The sequence below is a fragment of the Oncorhynchus mykiss genome, chromosome 28 (assembly GCF_013265735.2).
Source record: "Oncorhynchus mykiss isolate Arlee chromosome 28, USDA_OmykA_1.1, whole genome shotgun sequence".
Classification (NCBI taxonomy): Eukaryota; Metazoa; Chordata; class Actinopteri; order Salmoniformes; family Salmonidae; genus Oncorhynchus; species Oncorhynchus mykiss.
The window spans coordinates 6595719-6617459 of record NC_048592.1 but is presented as its reverse complement, the minus strand read 5'-3'; the positions used below and the strand labels follow the sequence as shown (position 1 = coordinate 6617459).

General features: G+C 41.0%; 1 protein-coding gene across 1 annotated transcript in view; it reads left to right on the top strand.

Annotated features, from left to right (window-relative positions):
* LOC110508402 (solute carrier family 26 member 6) overlaps nt 1–14285 on the top strand; it is a 35964-nt gene extending 21679 nt beyond the window's left edge. The window contains exons 14-19 of the mRNA XM_036966719.1: nt 5094–5201; nt 6177–6308; nt 11219–11425; nt 11835–11889; nt 13542–13690; nt 13813–14285. Of these exons, the coding sequence (XP_036822614.1) occupies nt 5094–5201; nt 6177–6308; nt 11219–11425; nt 11835–11889; nt 13542–13690; nt 13813–13839 (678 nt within the window). The 3' untranslated portion in view covers nt 13840–14285. The remainder of the gene's footprint in view (nt 1–5093; nt 5202–6176; nt 6309–11218; nt 11426–11834; nt 11890–13541; nt 13691–13812) is intronic.
* The last annotated feature ends 7456 nt before the right edge of the window (nt 14286–21741 follow it).

The following is a 21741-nucleotide window of genomic DNA, read 5'->3' as shown; positions in this document are numbered from 1 at the left end:
TATGGAGAAGTTGTGTAGTCGATCAAATCAAATCAAACGTTTTTGTCACATGCGCCGAATGCAAGTGTAGACCTTACCGTGAAATGCTTACTTACAAGCCCTTAATAACGAAGTTATATACAAGTGTAATCAGTACCAAGTCAGTGTGGAGGGGTACAGGTTAGGGGTCATTTATACATGTAGGTAGGGGGGAAGTGACTATGCATAGATAATAAACAGTGAGTCGCAGCAGTGTACAAAACAAATGGAGGGGAGGAGTCAATGTAATTTTCCGGTGGCCATTTGATTAATTGTTCAGCAGTCTTATGGCTTGGGATAGAAGCTCTAATATCCCGTTGGTAGGATAATCGTAAACGTAGGTCATCAATTTCATTTTCCAATGATTGCATGTCAGCAAGTAGAATTGATGGAAGTGGGAGTTTGCTCGCTCGCCTAAAGATTCTCAAAGGTCACCCCGATCTGCGTCCTCTTTTCCTCCGTCTTTTCTTCATGCAAATGACAGGGATCTGAGCCTGTTCCCGGGAGAGCAGTATATCTTTCTCATCGGACTCGTTAAAGGAGAAATCATTCTTCCAGTTCGTGTTGAGTAATCCCAGTTCTGATGTTCAGAAGTTATTTTGGGTCATAAGAGAAGGTAGCAGCACATCGATATGAATCATCCAGAGTCTTGATATTACATACAGACTATAAGCAAGTAGCCTAGTGCTTAAGAGCGTTAGACGAGTAATCAAAAGTTTGCTGGTTCGAATCCCCGATCAAACTTGGTAAAAAAAATCTGACAATGTGCTCATGAGCAAGGCCTGGAACCCTAATTGATCCTGTAAGTCACTCTGGATAAGAGTGACTGCTAAATGCAACTTAAGACAAAGGAGATGATTGTGGACTACAGGAAAAAGAGAACCGAGCACACCCCCATTTTCATCGACAGGGATGCAGTGGAGCAGGTTGAAAACTTCAAGTTCCTTGGTGTCCACATCAACAACAAACTAACATGGTTCAAGCACACCATGATACCTGTGAAGCGGGCAAGACAAAACCTATTCCCCCTCAGGAGACTCAAAAGGATCTACAGCTGCACCATCAAGAGCATGGTTGCATCACAACCTGGTATGGCAACTGCTCAGCCTCTGACCTCAAAGCACGACAGAGGGTAGTGCCAATGGCCCAGCCCATTCCATCACTGAGGCCAATCTTCTTGCCATCCTAGATCTCTATACCAGGCGGTGTCAGAGATAGGCCCTAAAAATTGTGAAAGACTCCAGCCACCCTAGTCATAGACTGTTCTCCCTGCGACCACATGGCAAGCGCTACCGGAGTGCCAAGTCTAGGTCCAAGAGGCTTCTGAATAGCTTCTACCCCCAAGCCATAAGACTCCTGAATATCTAGTCAAATGGCTACCCAGACGATTCGCATTCAGAATAATGGTAGAGAGAATTATTTATTTCAGCTTTTATTTCTTTTGTCACATTCCCAGTGGGTCAGAAGTTTACATTCACTCAATTAGTATTTGGTAGCATTTCCTTTAAATTGTTTAACTTGCGTCAAAGTTTTTTTGTAGCCTTCACAAGCTTCCCACAATAAGTTGGGTGAATATTAGCCCATTCCTCCTGACAGAGCTGGTGTAACTGAGTCAGGTTTTTAGGCCTCCTTGCCCGCACACACTTTTTCAGTTCTGCTCACCAATTTCCTATAGGATTGAGTTTATATTTTTTTTATTTCACTTTTATTTAACCAGGTAGGCTAGTTGAGAACAAGTTCTCATTTACAACTGCGACCTGGCCAAGATAAAGCAAAGCAATGCGACACAAACAACAACATTGGAGATGTTTAATATGAGTCTGGAAGGAGAGTTTACAGTCTAACCAGACACCTTGTCCACATTTTCTTAGTCAGAACTGTCCAGAGTAGTGATCCTAGTCGGCCGGGCGGGTGCGGGCAGCGAACGGTTGAAAAGCATGCATTTAGTTTTACTAGCATTTAAGAGCAGTTGGAGATCACGGAAGGAGTGTTGTATGGCATTGAAGCTCGTTTGGAGGTTTGTCAACACAGTGTCCAGAGAAGGGCTAGATGTATACAGAATCGTCTGTGGATCAGAGAATCACCCGCAGCGACATCGTTGATATAACAGAGAAAAGTTTGAGTCTAGAGTGTCACCCCCTTTGAAGAGGGGGGATGACCGCGGCAGCTTTCCAATCTTTAGGGATCTCGGACAATATGAAAGAGACGTTGAACAGACTGGTAATAGGGGTTGCAACAATGGCGGCGGATAATTTTAGAAAGAGAGGGTCCAGATTGATTAGCCCAGCTGACTTGTACTGGTCCAGGTTTTGCAGATCTTTCAGAACATCTGCTATCTGGATTTGGGTGAAGGAGAAGCTGTGTAGGCTTGGGTAAGTAACCCGGGGGGGTACAGAGCTGTTGGCCGGTGTTAGCCAGGAGGAAGGAAAGCATTGCCAGCAGTGGAGAAATGCTTATACTAATTCTTGATTATTGTGAATTTATCGGTTTTGACAGTGTTACCTAGCCTCAGTGCAGTGGGCAGCTGGGAGGAGGTGATCTTGTTCTCCATGGACTTTACAGTGTCCTAGAACTTTTTGGAGTTAGAGCTACAGGATGCAAATTTCTGTTTGCAAAAGCTAGCCTTTGTTTTCCTGACTGACTGTGTGTATTGGTTCCCGACTTCACCGAACAGTTGCGTATCCCAGGGACTATTCGATGCTATTGCAGTCCGCCACAGGATGTTTTTGTGCTGGTCGAGGGCAGTCAGGTCTGGAGTGAACCAAGGGCTATATCTGTTCTCAGATCTAATTATTTTTAAAGGGGCATGCTTATTTAAGATAGTGAGGAAATTACTTTTCAAGGACGACCAGGTATCCTCGACTGACGGGATGAGGTGAATGTCCTTCCAGGATCCCCGGGCCAGGTCAAATTGAAAGGCCTGCTCGGAGAAGTGTTTTATGGAGCGTTTGACCGTGGACCCATAGCGGATGCAGGCAATGAGGCAGTGACCGCTGAGATCCTTTTTGAAGAAGGCAGAGGTGTATTTGGAGGGCAAGATGGTCAGGATAATATCTATGAGGGTGCCCATGTTTATGGATTTAGGGTTGTACCTGGTGGGTTCCTTGATCATTTGTGTGAGATTGAGGGCATATATCTTAGATTGCAGGACTTCTGGGGTGTTAAGCATATCCCAGTTTAGGTCACCTTAACTGAACGAACCTCCCCCTTTCTCCTCCAAACATAGCGATGGTCATTATGGCCAAACAGTTCTATTTTTTTTTCATCAGACCAGAGGACATTTCCCCAAAAAGTACAATCTTTGCCTCCATATACAGTTGCAAAATGTAGTCTGGCTTTTTATGGCGGTTTTGGAGCAGTGGCTTCTTCCTTGCTGAGCGGCCTTTCAGGTTATGTCGATATAGGACTCGTTTTACTGTGGATATAGATACTTTTGTACCCGTTTCCTCCAGCATCTTCACAAGGTCCTTTGCTATTGTTTTGGATTGATTTGACATTTTCACAACCACAGTACGTTCATCTCTAGGAGACAGAACACGTCTCCTTCCTGAGCGGTGTGACAGCTGCATGGACCCATTGTGTTTGTACTTGTGTACTATTGTTCGTACAGATGACATTTCTCCCAAGGATGAACCAGACTTGTGGAGGTCAACCATTTTTTTCTGAGGTTTTGGCTGATTTCTTTTGATTCTCCCATGATGTCAAGCAAAGAGGCACTGAGTTTGAAGGTAGGCATTGAAATACATCCACAGGTTCAACTCCAATTGACTCAAATGATGTCAATTAGTCTATCAGAAGCTTCTAAAGCCATGACATCATTTTCTGGAATTTTCCGAGCTGTTTAACAAACTATAGTTTTGGCAAGTCAGTTAGGACATCTTCTTTGTGCATGGCAAGTAATGTTTAATTCACTAATAATTCACTGTATCACAATTCCAGTGGGTTAGAAGTTTACATACACTAAGTTGACTGTGCCTTTAACAAGAAATTAGTGGAGTGGTTGAAAAACAAGATTTAATGACTCCAACCTAAGTGTATGTAAACTTCCGACTTCATCTGTATATTGTTATTTTTTTTCTGCTGCTCTTTAATGACTTATCTTTTATTCTGATCCGTATTTTTTGAAACCGCACTGTCAGTTAGGTGCTCGTAAGTAAGCATGTCACTAAGTTCTACACCTGTTGTATTCGGTGCATGTGACTAATAAAATGTTATTTGATTTGATTGAAATTAAGAATATTAATGTCAGTTGAGAATTCTGAACATTCCAGTAATAATAAGAGGCAAAATCAGTACTCATCTGAAAAATAATGTGCATAGGGTTCTTTGGTTGAAGGGTTCTACTAGGAATATTCAGAGTTGATGACAACGCAACGACTATGAATGAACTTGAGACAACGGCATGCCATATTAGGCTGGCTTCACTTGCTTGTGAGAAGTTGTCAGTCTGACGTGGATGTGTTCATGTGCTTTAGTACTCTGAACAATTCTTCAACCAATACGATTTTAGATAGCTTGCTAACAATGAAGTTAGCTTGCTTGCTGAACATTGACAATATGGTCAGACTAGCTTCATTATTCATATTGATAAGGAATTTGTCGTCATCTTTTGGTTGAACGAGTAAAAGGACAGTGGTGAAACATCACAACTCGGCAACTCGGGTAACAACATTTTCTCAGTTTCCCACTTGTCATTCTGACTTGGATTCGGGGTCATTCAATTGAAATCTCCAACTGGGAACTAGGAGCTTCTGATAACTCCAATAGGACGTGGACACGGCCTTAGGCCATGAAACACGTTGATTAGCCAGTGAGTGGCCATGCCCTTGTCACACCTACAATGTATTTATTTATTCATTAAAACAGTCGTTTTGTGCCATTTCCACTGTGAAAATAGCACCAATTTTTCTGACACACCCCTGTGGTTGAAAATGTGTTATTAGGAATTGTGGTTGGGTGCAGGTGAACAAACAGCTGACCCACGTATGACTAGTGTTTGTGTGTCTTTCTCAGAATTGCTTTCTCTCTCATTCACTCTCTTTATCTCAAGCCCTCCATTTCATTTTCTTACACAGAGTGGAATTGACATTGGAATGCTGCTGATGAAAAAGAAGAAAAGAGACACTGAAGAAAAGAGAAAAGACGAGAAAGAAAAAAACAAAGCCAAAAAAGAGGCAAAAAAGGTACAATTACATATTCAACACATATCAGCTGATGTACGAAGGGATATATAAATACATTTGATTTGACTTAGAAATGTCCTTGTTTTTGAAAGAAGAGGACAAGTGTCTAGTTTGAGAAACAGACGCCTCACAAGTCCTCAACTGACAGCTTCATTAAATAGTACACGCAAAACACAGGTCTCAACGTCAACAGTGAAGAGGCGACTCCGGGATGCTGACAATGGGACCAACCTGATATGGTTGTATATATAGACAGGGTTTTGATATCTAGGCAGAGTTGCACAGAAAAATCCATATCTCAGACAGGTCAATAAAAATAAACGATTAAGATGGGTAAAAGAACACAGACACTGGACAGAGGAACTCTGCCTAGAAGGTCAGCATCCCGGACTCACCTCTTCACTGTTGACGTTGAGACTGGTGTTTTGCGGGTACTATTTAATGAAGTTAGTTTCTAGGCTGTTTCTTGCATGGAAAAGCCTTCATTTCTCAGAACAGGAATAGACTGACGAGTTTCAGAAGATAAGTCTGTAATCAAACTCACAAATGCTGATGCTCCAGATACTCAACTAGTCTAAAGGCCAGTTTTATTGCTTCTTTAATCAGGACAAACAGTTTTTAGCTGTGCTAACATAATTATAAAAGGGTTTTCTAATAATCAATTCGCCTTTTAAAATGATAAACTTGGATTAACTAACACAACGTGCCATTGGAACACAGGAGTGATGGTTGCTGATAAATGTAGATAATCAATAAAAAAATCTGTTGTTTACAGCTACAATAGTCATTTACAACGTTAACAATGCCTACACTGTATTTTTGATCAATTTGATGTTGTTTTTATGGTCCAAAAATGAGCTTATCTTTCAAAAACAAGGACATTTCTAAGTGACCCCAAACTTTTGAACGGTAGTGTAGGACTAAGAACCACACACACAAAAATTGTTAGTGACCTTATTTCTCTTCCCTTCCCAGAATGGTGTGAATGGACGCCTACCCAACAATACAGTCCATCCAGATGACAAGAGGGATGAGGAGAAAGGTTCCCCAGACCTGAAATTGAACCAGACAGCCATTGCCCTAGTTGACCGACCCATCAACGGACAGGTGTGTAGTGTAATGTACTACAGTATAGTGAGGCATTTAAGCAAAACAATTGTGTAGATGTTTGTACCCTGAAAAGATTCAGATATGGAGCCACCCCAGATTTTGCCCCCTGGGGCGTGGCAGCCATTTTTAAAAATGGCAGCATATGGCAACAATATTTTAAACAGATTGTTTTGAGCTAAACACACCAAATCTGGCACAGAGGTAGATTTATGTAGCCTGAAAATATTTACATCTGGAGCCACCACACATTTGGCATCTGGGCTCCATCTTACAAAATGGCCACTGTCGGTAATAAAATGTTACAATTCTGAGGGCCTTTTTTGAGATACACGCACCACATTTGACACAGAGGTAGATTAATGTGTCCTGGAAAGATTTAGAGATCATATATAAAAAAACTGAGCTAGATTTATGAACCCTGAAAAGACTTAGATATGGATACACCACATAGTTGCCCCCTGGGGTTGTGGCATCTTACACAATGGCCGCTGTTGGTAATACAATGTTACAGTACTGAAGGGCTTTTTTTAGATAAACTTACAAAAGGTGGCATATAGGTAGATTCCTAGGGGCATGCAGGTGGGGCAAGAGAGCTCTACATTATTATTATGAGATTAATTCTATGGAGGCTGTGCTGTGTCTGTGTATACGTATGAATATTTGTGTTTTTTGATGTTTCATCTTTGTTTCTAAACCTTTCCCTTGGGAATTTATAAAAACAGATGGGAAAGAGTTAAATTATTGACAGACTGGCTGTGCAGTCTCGCTGTTCTACTGGTCACTCTTGTGGCAATGGATGGGATTGTCGGCCCGGGTGGCTTGGGCTGGTGGCATGTGTCATTGACCCTCCTATTCCTGACCAGTGCCCTATGGTTGGACCCATTCTGGTATGTGTGTGCATGGGGGTGTGTGTGGGCATAGGTACACATGTACGCACGCATAAACATGGATTGAGTATGCTCGAGGGTAATGCCTGCCATTGGTTGATGTGCAGCATACAGTTGAATACAGGGATTTAGGTCAGGTCCAAGGCCAGGACTTTTTTTTGCTTAGAAGCCACTAGTAAATTAGGTGGGTAATGTCAGGGCTTTTGATGCTGTACTCATCTCTTTCTATTCGGTGTATGGCTCCACTGACCCAGTAAGTATTTTTTGAATTATGATTTTAGAGGTCCCTGAGGGTGCATGAAATACTGTCTCAAATCAACGTCAGACTGTTATAGAATTTATTCCAATATTTGTCCATTATAATCCGCTGCAATTAGAAAAACTGGTTGAAATTAAAATTTTATGCTTGACAGGCACATATCTGACTGAAACACAACCTGAGATAATAGTTCACAGCAATTGTGAACTATTTCACCAGAATGGCTGGGATATTTTCCAAAGTAGCTTTAGTGGCCATTTGTTAAATGCTCATGTGGTAGGATGTGAACCCCGGTCTCCCGCTCCGGGACAGTCTTAACCATTAAACCAAAATATGATTCTGTGTTTGGCTGTATTCATCTCAGAAAATGTATTTATTCTACAATTTGGCCTACTGTAATACACTGTGTTACTGTTACAGTTTTTGGTTTTCAGGTGATCCAGGGCAAGAAGTATAGACCAAAAATATATCAATCAATCAAAGTAGTATAGGCAATAACTTTTTGTAGATTAAAGGTTTGTAAAGTAGTGGTACAGTCTGCAACCTTTTAGTAAAATGTATGTCACGATCCAGGGGCCAAATCTATGATGGGACTACAGTGCCTTGCGAAAGTATTCGGCCCCCTTGAACTTTGCGACCTTTTGCCACATTTCAGGCTTCAAACATAAAGATATAAAACTGTATTTTTTTGTGAAGAATCAACAACAAGTGGGACACAATCATGAAGTGGAACGACATTTATTGGATATTTCAAACTTTTTTAACAAATCAAAAACTGAAAAATTGGGCGTGCAAAATTATTCAGCCCCCTTAAGTTAATACTTTGTAGCGCCACCTTTTGCTGCGATTACAGCTGTAAGTCGCTTGGGGTATGTCTCTATCAGTTTTGCACATCGAGAGACTGAATTTTTTTCCCATTCCTCCTTGCAAAACAGCTCGAGCTCAGTGAGGTTGGATGGAGAGCATTTGTGAACAGCAGTTTTCAGTTCTTTCCACAGATTCTCGATTGGATTCAGGTCTGGACTTTGACTTGGCCATTCTAACACCTGGATATGTTTATTTTTGAACCATTCCATTGTAGATTTTGCTTTATGTTTTGGATCATTGTCTTGTTGGAAGACAAATCTCCGTCCCAGTCTCAGGTCTTTTGCAGACTCCATCAGGTTTTCTTCCAGAATGGTCCTGTATTTGGCTCCATCCATCTTCCCATCAATTTTAACAATTTTCCCTGTCCCTGCTGAAGAAAAGCAGGCCCAAACCATGATGCTGCCACCACCATGTTTGACAGTGGGTATGGTGTGTTCAGGGTGATGAGCTGTGTTGCTTTTACGCCAAACATAACGTTTTGCATTGTTGCCAAAAAGTTCAATTTTGGTTTAATCTGACCCGAGCACCTTCTTCCACATGTTTGGTGTGTCTCCCAGGTGGCTTGTGGCAAACTTTAAAGGACACTTTTTATGGATATCTTTAAGAAATGGCTTTCTTCTTGCCACTCTTCCATAAAGGCCAGATTTGTGCAATATATGACTGATTGTTGTCCTATGGACAGAGTCTCCCACCTCAGCTGTAGATCTCTGCAGTTCCTCCAGAGTGATCATGGGCCTCTTGGCTGCATCTCTGATCAGTCTTCACTGCACTGAAAGTAAAGGGGTTGAATAATTTTGCACGCCCAATTTTTCAGTTTTTGATTTGTTAAAAAAGTTTGAAATATCCAATAAATGTCGTTCCACTTCATGATTGTGTCCCACTTGTTGTTGATTCTTCACATAAAAATACAGTTTTATATCTTTATGTTTGAAGCCTGAAATGTGGCAAAAGGTCGCAAAGTTCAAGGGGGCCGAATACTTTCGCAAGGCACTGTATATCTAAATATTTTCAGGGTACATGCATCTTCCTCTGTGCCAAATTTGGTGTGTTTATCTAACATTGTATTACTGAGAGTGGCCTTTTTGTAAGATGCCCCCCCCCCGGCCCCATCAATCAAATGTATTTATAGAGCCCTTCTTACATCAGCTGATGTCATAAAGTGCTGTACAGAAACCCAGCATAAAACCCAAAACAGCAAGCAATGCAGGTGTAGAAGCACGGTGGCTAAGGAAAAACTCCCTGGAATGGCCTCAACCTAGGACGAAACCTAGAGAGGAACCAGGCTATGAGGGGTGGCCAGTGGTCTTCTGTCTGTGCCGGGTGGAGATTATATCAGAACATGGCCAAGATGTTCAAATGTTCATAGATGACCAGCAGGGTCAAATAATAATAATTACAGAAGGTGCAACATGTCAGCGCCTCAGGAGTAAATGTCAGTTGGATTTTCATAGCCGATCATTCAGAGTATCTCTACCGCTCTTGCTCTGTCTAGAGTTGAAAACAGCAGGTCTGGGACAAGGTAGCACATCTGCTGAACAGGCCAGGGTTCAATAGCCGCAGACAGAACAGTTGAAACTGGAACAGCAGCACAACCAGGTGGACTGGTGACAGCAAGGAGTCATCAGGCCAGGAAGTCCTGAGGCATGGTCCTAGGGCTCAGGGCATCAGAAAGAAAGAAAGGAGAGAGAATTAGAGAGAGCATAGTTAAATTCACACAGGACACCGGATAAGACAGGAGAAATACTCCAGATATAACAGACTGACCTTTGCCCCCCGACACAAACTTTTGCAGCATAAATACTGGAGGCTGAGACAGGAGGGGTCGGGAGACACTGTGGCCCCGTCTGACGATACCCCCGGACAGGGCCAAACAAACAGGATATAACCCCACCCACTACACCACTGGAGGGATATCTTCAACCACCAACTTACTATCCTGAGACAAGACCGAGTATAGCCCACGAAGATCTCCCCCTCGGCACGAACCCAAGAAGGGGGCGCCAACCTGGACAGGAAGATCATGTCACTGACTTGACGCACCCCTCCTAGGGATGGCATGGAAGAGCACCAGTATGCCAGTGACTCAGCCCCTGTAATAGGGTTTGAGACAGAGAATCCCAGTGGAGAGAGTGGAACCGGCCAAGCAGAGACTGCAAGGGCGGTTTTTGCTCTAGTGCCTTTCCATTCACCTTCACACTCCTGGGACAAACTATACCCAATCATAAGACCTACTGAAGAAATGAGTCTTCAATAAAGACCAAAAGGTCGAGACCGAGTCTGCTTCTCTCACATGAATAGTAAGACCCTTCCGTAAAAATGGAGCTCTATAGGAGAAAGCCCTGCCTCCAGCTGTTTGCTTAGAAATTCTAGGGACAGTAAGGAGGCCTGCGTCTTGTGACCATAGCGTACGTGTAGGTATGTACAGCAGGATCAAATCATAAAGATAGGTAGGAGCAAGCCCAGGTATTGCTTTGTAGGTTAGCAGTAAAACCTTAATCAGCCCTAGCCTTAACAGGAAGCCAGTGTAGAGAGGCTAGCACTGGGGTAAAATGATAAACATATTTTGGGTTCTAGTCTAGATCATTGCAAGTTTATTTAGTGCTTTATCCGGGTAGCCGGAAAGTAGAGCATTGCACTAGTCTAACCTTGAAGTGACAAAAGCATGGATTCATTTTTGGGCAGAAAGTTTCAGATTTTTGCAATGTCACGTAGTCTAAATCTGTGGTGGCTCCATATCTAAATATGTTCATGATAGATGTGTGTGTGTTTCTCAAAATAGACCTTCTGAATTGTAAAATTGTGTTATCGTATATGGCTAGCCCATTATGCTTTTGAAATGAGTATTTTATCAGAGCAGAGTAAAGATTGAAACTCTGTCTCTCTGTCAATCTAAGGTGAACTGGGGTTTTGAGCAGCAAGGTAACGGGTTCGACCAGGACTCTAAAACTGATATTCATGGCGATGATCACATAACACAGATGTCCAGTACCGGAAGAGAAGGGGAGATGGGGAGGAGCTCCGTCAACGACACACACACCATCATCCTGGACCTATCCACAGCCAACTTTGCTGACACGGCCACTGTGAAGACGCTGAAAAATGTATGAGTGTGTGTGGTTTTGAACAATGGTGATGAAGGAGTGGGGTTTGAGCGCTAAGGGGATAGAGAGGAGAAAAGGAAAGAGAGAAAGAGGTTAGGTTCACAGATGTTTTCAGAAATGTGTTATTGTTAGTTTCTTTGTATCCAGTCTTCTTATGTAACATTGTTTGCAGTCGCTCTCCTGTGTGGCCTTGTGCTCAAAACAAACAAAAGGTATTGTTTTCTGTGAGTTGGCAGGCCTAAATTATATTTTTATGTACCCTATGTAAATAAGAGGCACAGATAGAAATGAAGTGGGATGGAAGAGAAAAACAAGATAAATCCAAACTGGTGTAACAAAAACAGTCGCTGAGAGAAACATGGACTTCTTATTTGACCTTCTCTGTCTCTCACTTTCTCTTTTTTTGCAGATATTCCTAAACTACAGAAAGATTGACATTGACATTTATTTAACTGGATGCCAAGGTGAGTATGTGTCAGTGGAGGCTCCTCAGAGGAGGAAGGGGAGGACCAATTTCTGAAAAAAAACAAGTCAAACATATATGTAACATAAAATATACTCACGTCCCCAAATCATTTATTAAACAACACAGTATATTCAACAGCACTCTGTAGTGTAGCACCGTAGTTTCCGTCCTCCACAGGTTACATTGACTTTATTACAAAACCTAGGAGGCATGTGGTTCTCACCCCTTTCCACAGACTCACACAGTAATTATAACAACTTCCGGAGGACATCCTCCAACCTATCAGAGTTCTTGCAGTATGAACTGACATGTTGTCCAGAGAATGAACGTAGTACTGAAAGCATAAGCTACAGCTAGCTAGCAGTGCATAAAATGTGGTGAGTAGTTGACTCAAAGAGCGAGAAAGACAATAGTTGTACAGTTTTGAACAAATTAATTAACAAGTGAAGGAGAAGCAAGAAATAGAGAGAGATTTAGATTTTTTTAATTCTTTACTTTCACTTTCTTAGCTAGCGAATGCAGCTAGCTAGTTTAGCCTACTCAAACACCCGGCTCAATCTCAAACAGAGAGGGATGCTATGTTAGCTAGCTGGCTATCCAACACTGAAACTCTTCCAAGTCAAGGTAAGCTTATATTAATTTATTCCTACCAGGGCCCACCGGTGTAACTGCTTGCTTCTGACTGTACACTATACTGCATGATTGTAGTGGGTTTACTAACGCGTTAGATCTAGTTAATATGGTGACAACAATGTAGGCTGTGTGTAAAGGTTAGCGGTTATTATGTTAAGGTTTGGCTTGGAAAAGTTTTTTCGCCTGGTCAAATACAGCTGATATGTTGTTACTGAAGTCCACAAGCGAAGGGAAAAGGTGAGGAGGAAAGCGCTTAGCTGCTAGAAGGAATTGTACAACGATCAAAGAGATCATGCTGTTTGTAGGTGGCGGATATGAAAGTTAAATGTGTTTGCTTTTGATCAAGGGTTGTATTCATTCCACCGATTCTGTTGAAAAATGTTTATTTAAAAGAAGCAAATGGAGTGAAACAGGGATGAACATGTATTTTATTTTACCAGCTAAGTTGACTGAGAACACATTCTCATTTACAGCAACGACCTGGGGAATAGTTCGAGACAAGAGCCCGAATGAGACAATTGTAAACATACCTGAATTTGTCCAATAAAAACTATAATTTGCAACTGTTGGACTAATAATTACACTCTAGATCAGCTAGATGCTGGCAAGAGTGTGCAAGGCAGTATTGAATGTGTCAATATCTGTCACCTTGATTACTAAAATGTATCTTAACCTGTGTACCTACATGGTAAACGTTAATTCATATGCTAGGTTGTAGCAACCTCATGATGGATGTTGGAAACGTTTGAGTATCATGCAGTAGCCTAAACCTATCGTTGTTACGTTGAGCTCTGTGAATGGAAAAGGAATGACAGTCATCCAATATGCTGTAATAGAAACACTGTAAGGCCATGCTCATAAAAAAGAAACGTCATCCCTCATCTTAAAATGGCACCGACCGCCACTGGTATGTGTGGTAATTCAGGCTCCAGCGCTCTGGCCGTAGCTTGTGTTGTCTGTGTGTGTGTGTTTGGGGTTCACGTGTGTATTGTCTAACCTGGTTTGTCTCTCCTCCAGTCTGTGTGGTGGAGCAGTTATCGAGTGCAGGCTTCTTCTCTGAGTCCATCCCTAAAAGCTGTCTGTTCGCTACGATCCACGACGCGGTGCTACACTGCCTCCGACTGCATGGGGCCTCAGACGTACCCATCATCTACGAGTATGCTCTGGTGAGTGGAGGAGACTTTGAGCTACTTTCTTGTTATTATTTCTTAGGCTACCTAGAAATGAATTAATTCCTATAGTCACAGAATCATATCTTATGTTCTGACCCCATCTCCTCTTCTGTTAGGACTTGACCTGCACTACCAACATGTAACCAACAGGGGTCACTTTGTTCCTCTTCCACTCCACCTTCCTCCTTCCATAACTTCACCTTCATCTGCCTGGCTTCCCATTGGTTCCCCTCACCTCTTCCCTCTCTGTGAAAGAGAATGCACCACCGTGTGTGCGTGTGTTTTGCCGATTGGACCAAGGCAGTTCCCCCTTCATGTTATGTTATATAACTGAACACAAAATACCTCCCCGAAATACAACTATAAAACTCCCCAAAATATTTGTCAGCCACCTAAGATGTGTCGTCTAGTCAGCAGTTCCCTTCACCTCCCTATTTAATCCATTCCTACTGGGGCCAGTGTGTCCCAGACAGTAGTATGTCCTGTACCTCAGGGGCCTTCTCCCATATATAAATACACATTCTTATATATATACATACACACACATAAATATACATACAGTATACTGTATATATATATATACACACAGTACCAGTCAAAAGTCATTCAAGGCTTTTTATTAATTTTTACAATTTTTTACATTGTAGAATAATAGTTAAGACATAAAAACTATGGAATCATGTAGTAATCAAAATATATATTTTACATTTGAATTTCTTCAAAGTAGCCACCCTTTGCCTTCATGGCACACTCTTGGCATTCTCTCAACCAGCTTCATGAGGTAGGCACCTAGAATGCATTTCAATTAACAGTTGTGCCTTGTTAAAAGTTTGTGTAATTTATTTCATTCTTCATACATTTGAGCCAATCAGTTGTGTTTAAAGAAAAACCCTTGAATGAGTAAGTGTCCAAACTTTAGACTGGTACTGTATATATAAAAATATAACACCCTTGCCTTTTTTTCTCTTTTTGCACTGACTTTGCTGATAGCTACTTTGAGGAAAAATGTAATTACTCTCACTGAGATGTGGTTGTCCCACCTAGCTATCTTAAGATGAATGCACTAACGGTCAGTTGCTCTGTATAACATTGTCTGCTAAATTACAATTGCTTTAGCTAACTCCTCTGTCTCTCATACGCTAGGGTTATACGGTTTCAATGCCAAGGGGAAACATTCAATGGGTAATTTAATAAGCCTCACTGCTGATGATGTAATCATAATGATGTTGAAAATTATGTAAATCATCCTAAAACAGAATCACGGTAGTTCAATATCCACTGAATGAGTATGAATAGCAGCTATTCACTCTGTTATCCAAAGGTGTTTCTATCATATCACTGACAACTTTAGCAACTTTGCAACTGCATGTTAGCTACTTTGCAACAACATAGCATCCTTCCCCTAACCCAACTAATGTTAGCCACAACAAATTGGAATTTGTAACATATCATACAGTCCAGGTTGGCATCACGTAGCCACATCTATACATCATGCATTTCAGATATAGTTCTTCCCTAGTTTGAACACTGTTATGGAGCTAATCTCTTTGTATCTTTCTGTATTTTCCTAAAGAGGATGTGAATAATTCATGTTAATGTGCATTTTGAACATTTTACTAAATTGTTAATCTACTTTGAATACGATTTGTAATTTTCTAGCATTGATCGAACACACACTCCAATATCTTAAAGTAAAAATTCTTGTTTGAGTACATGGCTAAATAAACATCAGTAAAATGAGCAGATCTGTTGTGTGATTTATTGTGTTTATCTGTTTCATATTCAGCACTTGTATGATTGAATACACTTCTGAAGCATAGCTGCACTCTTTATTCTCTCCAAAATAATATCCTACACATTTCGTCATTAGTTACACATTGCAAACTATGTGAAACGTGTTGTGTCCTTGAGCAAGGCGCTTTGCCCAAATTGCTCCTGCAGTTGCTCTGGATATGAGTGTCTGCTAAATGACTAAAATGTACATGTAAATGTTTTAGCCTGGTCCCAGATCATATCTTTATGTGCTTTAAACATATCTCCTGACTAATCATGGCATGTAGTTGGTTCAAGACCATACCGATCTAAGACCAGGCTATGTGTGACTCTCTGATAGTAACCGTCAGTGATTGAGCTTTGACTCTATCTGCAAATACATATATTTGTTTAACTTCTTAAGGTATTGGGGGTAGCATTTTCAATTTGGATAAATAGCGTGCCCAATTTCAACTTCCTGCTACTCATGCCAAGAATATAAGATATGCATATTATTAGTAGATTTGGATAGAAAACACTCTGAATAATGTCTGTGAGTATAACAGATTTTATGTAGCAGGCAAAACCCAGAGGACTAACCGTTCAGAATTTTTTTGTTTATGTCTCTGTCTGTTCACTGAGTTTTCATTGGCAAACGATATTGTTATCAGTTTCTACCACTTCCACTGGATGTCACCAGTCTTTGGAATTTGGTTGAGGTTATTCATTTGTGCAATGAAGAAGTAGGTCCTCTCATCCTCTATTGAAAACAGATAGACCTGTCTTCAATTTGATCGATTATTAACGTTTACCTAAAGTTGTATTACAAAAGTAGTTTGAAATATTTTGGAGTGACGTTGCGCCAAATAAATTGACATTTTCGATATATATGGACTGAATTAATCAAACAAAAGGACCACTTGTGATGTTTATAGGACATATTGGAGTGCCAGCAAAAGAAGCTTGTCAAAGGTAAGGCATGTTTTATATTTTATGTGTTTTGTGTAGCGCCTGCAGGGTTGAAATATGCTATCCTCTTTGTTTACTGTTGTGCTATCATCAGATAATAGCTTCTTATGCTTTCGCCGAAAAGCCTTTTAAAAATCTGACATGTTGGCTGGATTTACGAGTGTAGCTTTAATTGAGTATGTTACATGTGTGATTTAATGAAAATGTGATTTTTATATTAAAAAAAAAATATTAGCCGCGCTGCATTTTCCCAAGTGGGACGCAACCGTCCACTATACCATAAGAAGTTAAAGCCAAGCCCACTCAAAACCGGAAAACTCAATCTGCTTCCACCTTGAACAGAAATAGCACATCACGTCGTTGCGAACGACCACTCCACTTTGAATATGTCCACTAACCACGAATCTAAACAGCCATACCTGGAAACAGTCCTGGAGGACTGCTTAACTTGTCATGCACTAATTGATTCAGGTGCGACAATATCTCTCAAACATTGTTCGATGATCTCAAAAGGGCTTTGAAGCCAACTAAATGTTGGTTAAAAGTGGAACGATGCGACACTATACTTCGAGGGGTCACTCAGACTACCTCGCCTCTCACATTGAGAGTCATGCTGAAACTACACGTCCAGGACGTCTCACTCGTTCACCCTGTGTATGTTACCAGCCTCGAAACTGTACCCCTGCTACTGGGAGCAGACTTGGTTACTCCCATTGATGGATTGGAAAACCACCAGGTATGCTCACAGGCTAGCTGCAACGCAGTCATTCACGAGGGGTATCTGTCGAAAGCATCCCTTGTGAAAAAGTCGTTTAGAAACCTCTTGGTGCAGAATCCGATCCAAGGAGATATTCCAATCTTATTGACCATTCTTGTCATGATTTCGAGCTAGCTGTCTCTGTGAATGAGCAACTTCGTTCCTCCTTGCAGTCGTGCAATATTGTAGTTGAGATGAACTCCTCTTGCCCTTCGGACACTTCCGCAAGCACTGCGGCCGTCTCAGCAAGAAAAACATTGATGCGCAGGTGATACACCTTCCGCTTTTTAGGGGACTGTCAACCCTTACAATGACACTAATGGCGTCAGTCCAGCAACTGACCCGATGACTCCCACTGGTGAAACACTTTGCGATATCACAGACCGATATCCTCGTCTCAGTTTGCAGATACTGAAGAGGTTGCCACACGCGGACGCGGTGGTGACAGTTTGTTGCAGGAATTATATTCCTCTATGTTTTAACACTCTGTCGATTTGTATGACCCTTATTTTATAAAAATGGACAGAGCCCAGTCTTAAAGTCAAACAGCAGCTTTTATTCACGAGAGTACTGCTCCTTACACATTTTACCACAGGTTGTAAACTTAAAATGACGTCATTAGTTCCAGTACCAACCCGTGCCATCTCCGTTCTAGTACAAAGGCTGTATGGTTCTCACATCGTCTCTCCCTAAAAAGATAATATACGACCGAGACAAGGACATGCCTGTGAAGATAAGCCTTCTAGCCAGACTGGCGATATAGTTCATTCATTTCTACCAAGGAACAGACAGTCATTGTTCTAATTCTTGATTATATTTACACACATTATATTCAGTACTAGGATTAAAAAGAAAATTCATACATATACAGTAACATAATAGTATTCTGATTAGTCAGTCCTGATTGAAATGTATACATGATTAGTCATCATTGATAAAAATTCCCTTGACAGCCACTGAGGGTGTTGAAGCACAAACACCAGGAGATTTGGTTGAAAGGTTGCGGCCACTGACAACTCGTACATACGGTCCAAACTTTTCGTTTGCGCCTCGGATACCAAGACAAGACACAAAAGGGGGAATAGTAGCCCAGACCCATGATGAGCCTTATCGAGACCGGTGTGGGGGTCGAGACTACGGACAACACCGTATGAGGCCGCCAGAGCATAAATCAAATCTAGTTGTAAACTCCCCTTTGAGAACAGTGAGGAGCAGACAGGCCCCTAGACCACATCTAAGATAGTACTGAGGTGTACCACAGTGATCATAAAGGAAGTCCAGTGGACTTGGCCACCTCCAAAACAAATGGCAACAATAATCATTCCTTGCCATGTGAAGTAGCCACTACAAGACAATTAGTAAAACGCTCTAATCATGTATTCCTGTAGGATAACATTTCAGAATAAATCAGTAGGACAACTGGTCCCCTTGAGTAACAGTACCAATACCACAGTCAGTCCAGCAACACTCAGTAAGAGGATTAGTAACCTCACAAGTTAAATTGCTATTGATAATAGCGACACAGAGTGCAACGCGGGAAAGGGAATCTCCATTGCACTCTTCCAATGGTTAACACACGCCACTAATAAATGGAACCCTCCGTTCAGGAGAAAAGTTATTAGAAGTCATGAACCATGATCACACCGCGTATGACTGGTCTAATACTTAGAGTATTTCAGTCGTTAACTCCTCCGTGGATAACATAGCTAGGAAGTAGACTTCTTCATACCTACCACCACTACAATAGTGGAAGACAATGACTGGTAGTAAAACCAGTACAGACTCCCTCGACACCAATTCTGACTGACCTCCAGGCATTGACCTGAAAATTACGTGACTACGTCAGACTCATTCTGAACAAGTTGTAATCTGCCAGGATACTTGGTTTCCTTCCCTTGACATGTGTTCTTACGTAAGCATAAACACACATGCACAACGGAACATCTAGGATTTATACTAGGGTTCGAGCAAAATACCAGCCTTAGTAAAGTTGAACATTTATTTTGAGGCCTTTAACTCTACAGCTACAGCACTCACCAGTTTTCTTCTCAGAAGTCCATAGGTCATATCTTTAGACTGCGATCCCGCTCCGGACATCCGCTGCCCAGCCTTGGGGCGGACTTCTTCATTTGCAGACACCCTAACTGGGTCGACCACCAGGTGGGGTCCACAATGATGGTCCACAACCACGGTCATTTTTATGTTGGTTTGCAACATGCAGGTTAATCGCAAGACTGAACCCAACATGGGGGGATTGTCATGACGTTGGTCTGTGGGTAAGGTTTATGACCTCCCCCCCATAAATACCTTTCTCCCTTTCCTCTCTCTTGACTCTACAGAGGGACTCTTGAATAGCCTTAGAGTAGAGTCTGGGAACATCAAACAAGTGGAGGGAAAGGAACCATAATTCGGTAATAGAACCAGTTGAAAATATGCGTTGGTACTTAACTTGTTATGGCTGCAATCCCCCTATCGGAATAAGTGTCATCAACAACCGCTGAATAGCATTCAATAAATATTACTAAAAATATTTATATTCATGAAATCACAAGTGCAATATCGGAAAACACAGTTTAGCCTTTTGTTAATCCACCTGTTGTCAGATTTTGAAATTATGCTTTCAGCTAAAGCAATCCAAGCGTTTGTGTAAGTTTATCGATCGCACTACAAAACATTAAGTACACTTAGCATCAGGAAGTTTGGTCACGAAAATCAGAAAAGCAATCAAATTAATCGTTTACCTTTGAATGTTTTCACTCACACAACAAATGTTCCGTTTGTTCCATAAAGATGATTTTTTATATCCAAAATACCTCCGTTTGTATGTCGCGTTATGTTCAGAAACATGTCAAACGTTTTTTATAATCAATCCTCAGGTTGATTTTAAAATATATAATCAATAATATATCAACCGCAAATGTCTTTCACGGTAGGAGAGGGGAAAACAATGGCTGTCCAAATTATATTGCGCAAGCAAAACTCATGTGACCACTCTACGCGATGTTATCGTTCTGGCTCATTTTTCAAAATGAAATTTTGACAGTTTTGGAAACTTTAGAGTTTTTTCTATCCAATACTAATAATGATATGCATATATTAGCAACTGAGACTGAGGAGCTGGCTGTTTACAATGGGCAACTTTTCATCCAAGCTACTCAATACTGTCCCTTCAGCCATATGAAGTTAACCGTTATTAGTTTGATTACCCTGACATAAAATGTGTATTTGAGGTTGAAAAAGTCTTCTGAAGTTTGTAATTTCCACTGAAATTTCAAATTTGATTTTCCCTTACGAAAATGTCAATTTATTACAATCCACATTTCCTGTCTCAAAGTAAGGTCCCATACTGTAACTAATTGCAATGTTGCTTATCCATCCTCTGTTCTCAGTAGTCACAGTGGTAAATCCCAGCAACAAATAAATGTGTATTTGGGTTTATTTGTCTTTTCTATAACCAGCAAATTTTCTTGGGAACAGTCATATTTAGACAACATGATGCCAAGTGTGTTGTTTTTACATAAACAGCCACTCCTTTCCCTTTTTGCAATATATCACATCTGAAGATATTTTAACCACAAATCTCAATGTCCTTATTAGTCAGCTAAGTCTCTGTTCGAACCAGAATATCAGGAAGGTCCAACTGAGATACAAAGACACAGCCAGGAACATTGAGTAGCTTTTTTGTACCTCTTATCAGGGTGTTTGACAGTTTGTTGATAATTGTGAGACCTTTGTGAGAGGTTTTTATGAGAGGTATTTCCTCCGCACACTGTTTCAGACTAGAAGGACAGACAAAGAGACATAGACAGAAAGAAAAGAGAGACACACAAAGCAATAAACACACAGACATTCAGTGTTGGAAGACAGCCATGGGATTGGAGGAGCAGAGGGACTCACTCCACCAGACCTCTCCTGAAGGAACGGGTGAAAGATTCCCTCAGGTAAGATAGTAACATCCCATTGGGCACAAACGGATTGAATCAACGTTGTTTCAATGTAATTTGTCAACGTATTGTGATGTGGAATTTAGTAAAATACATTGGATTTGCAAGTCAACAATGTAGACTGATTTAGAGGCTGAAATTTCAACAACGGGATTATGTCATGGTAACCAATTTTTAACATAGACAAACCTTGCATAAATGTCTCTCCACTTAAGAACTCAATACATTCACTATTGCAATCAAAGTCATTTCAAGGGGTAGATTTAACAGAGCAAATGAAAAGTAAATATACTTTATCAATCATATATCATCAATTATGCTTTTTAGGCCCATGTCTTCAAAAGCTATCATTTCATTTCAACCCAGGATTCAACAAGAAAATTGAAAATAGGCCTAGGGTTTCAAGCTTTGGTTGATTTCACATTAGTAATAGGTTGAATTCACATCTATTGCAACAAACATCTAAGTTAAAGAATAAGCCTTTTAAATGAAGTTTGATCTGATTTGGGGCTCGATTCAATCTGTATCGTGGAAGTTTAGTATAATAGTGGGATTTAAATTAAAAACCAATGTTCGCAGAGACTGCATGTCTGGGCTCAATCAGAAATTACCTTTACATTTCA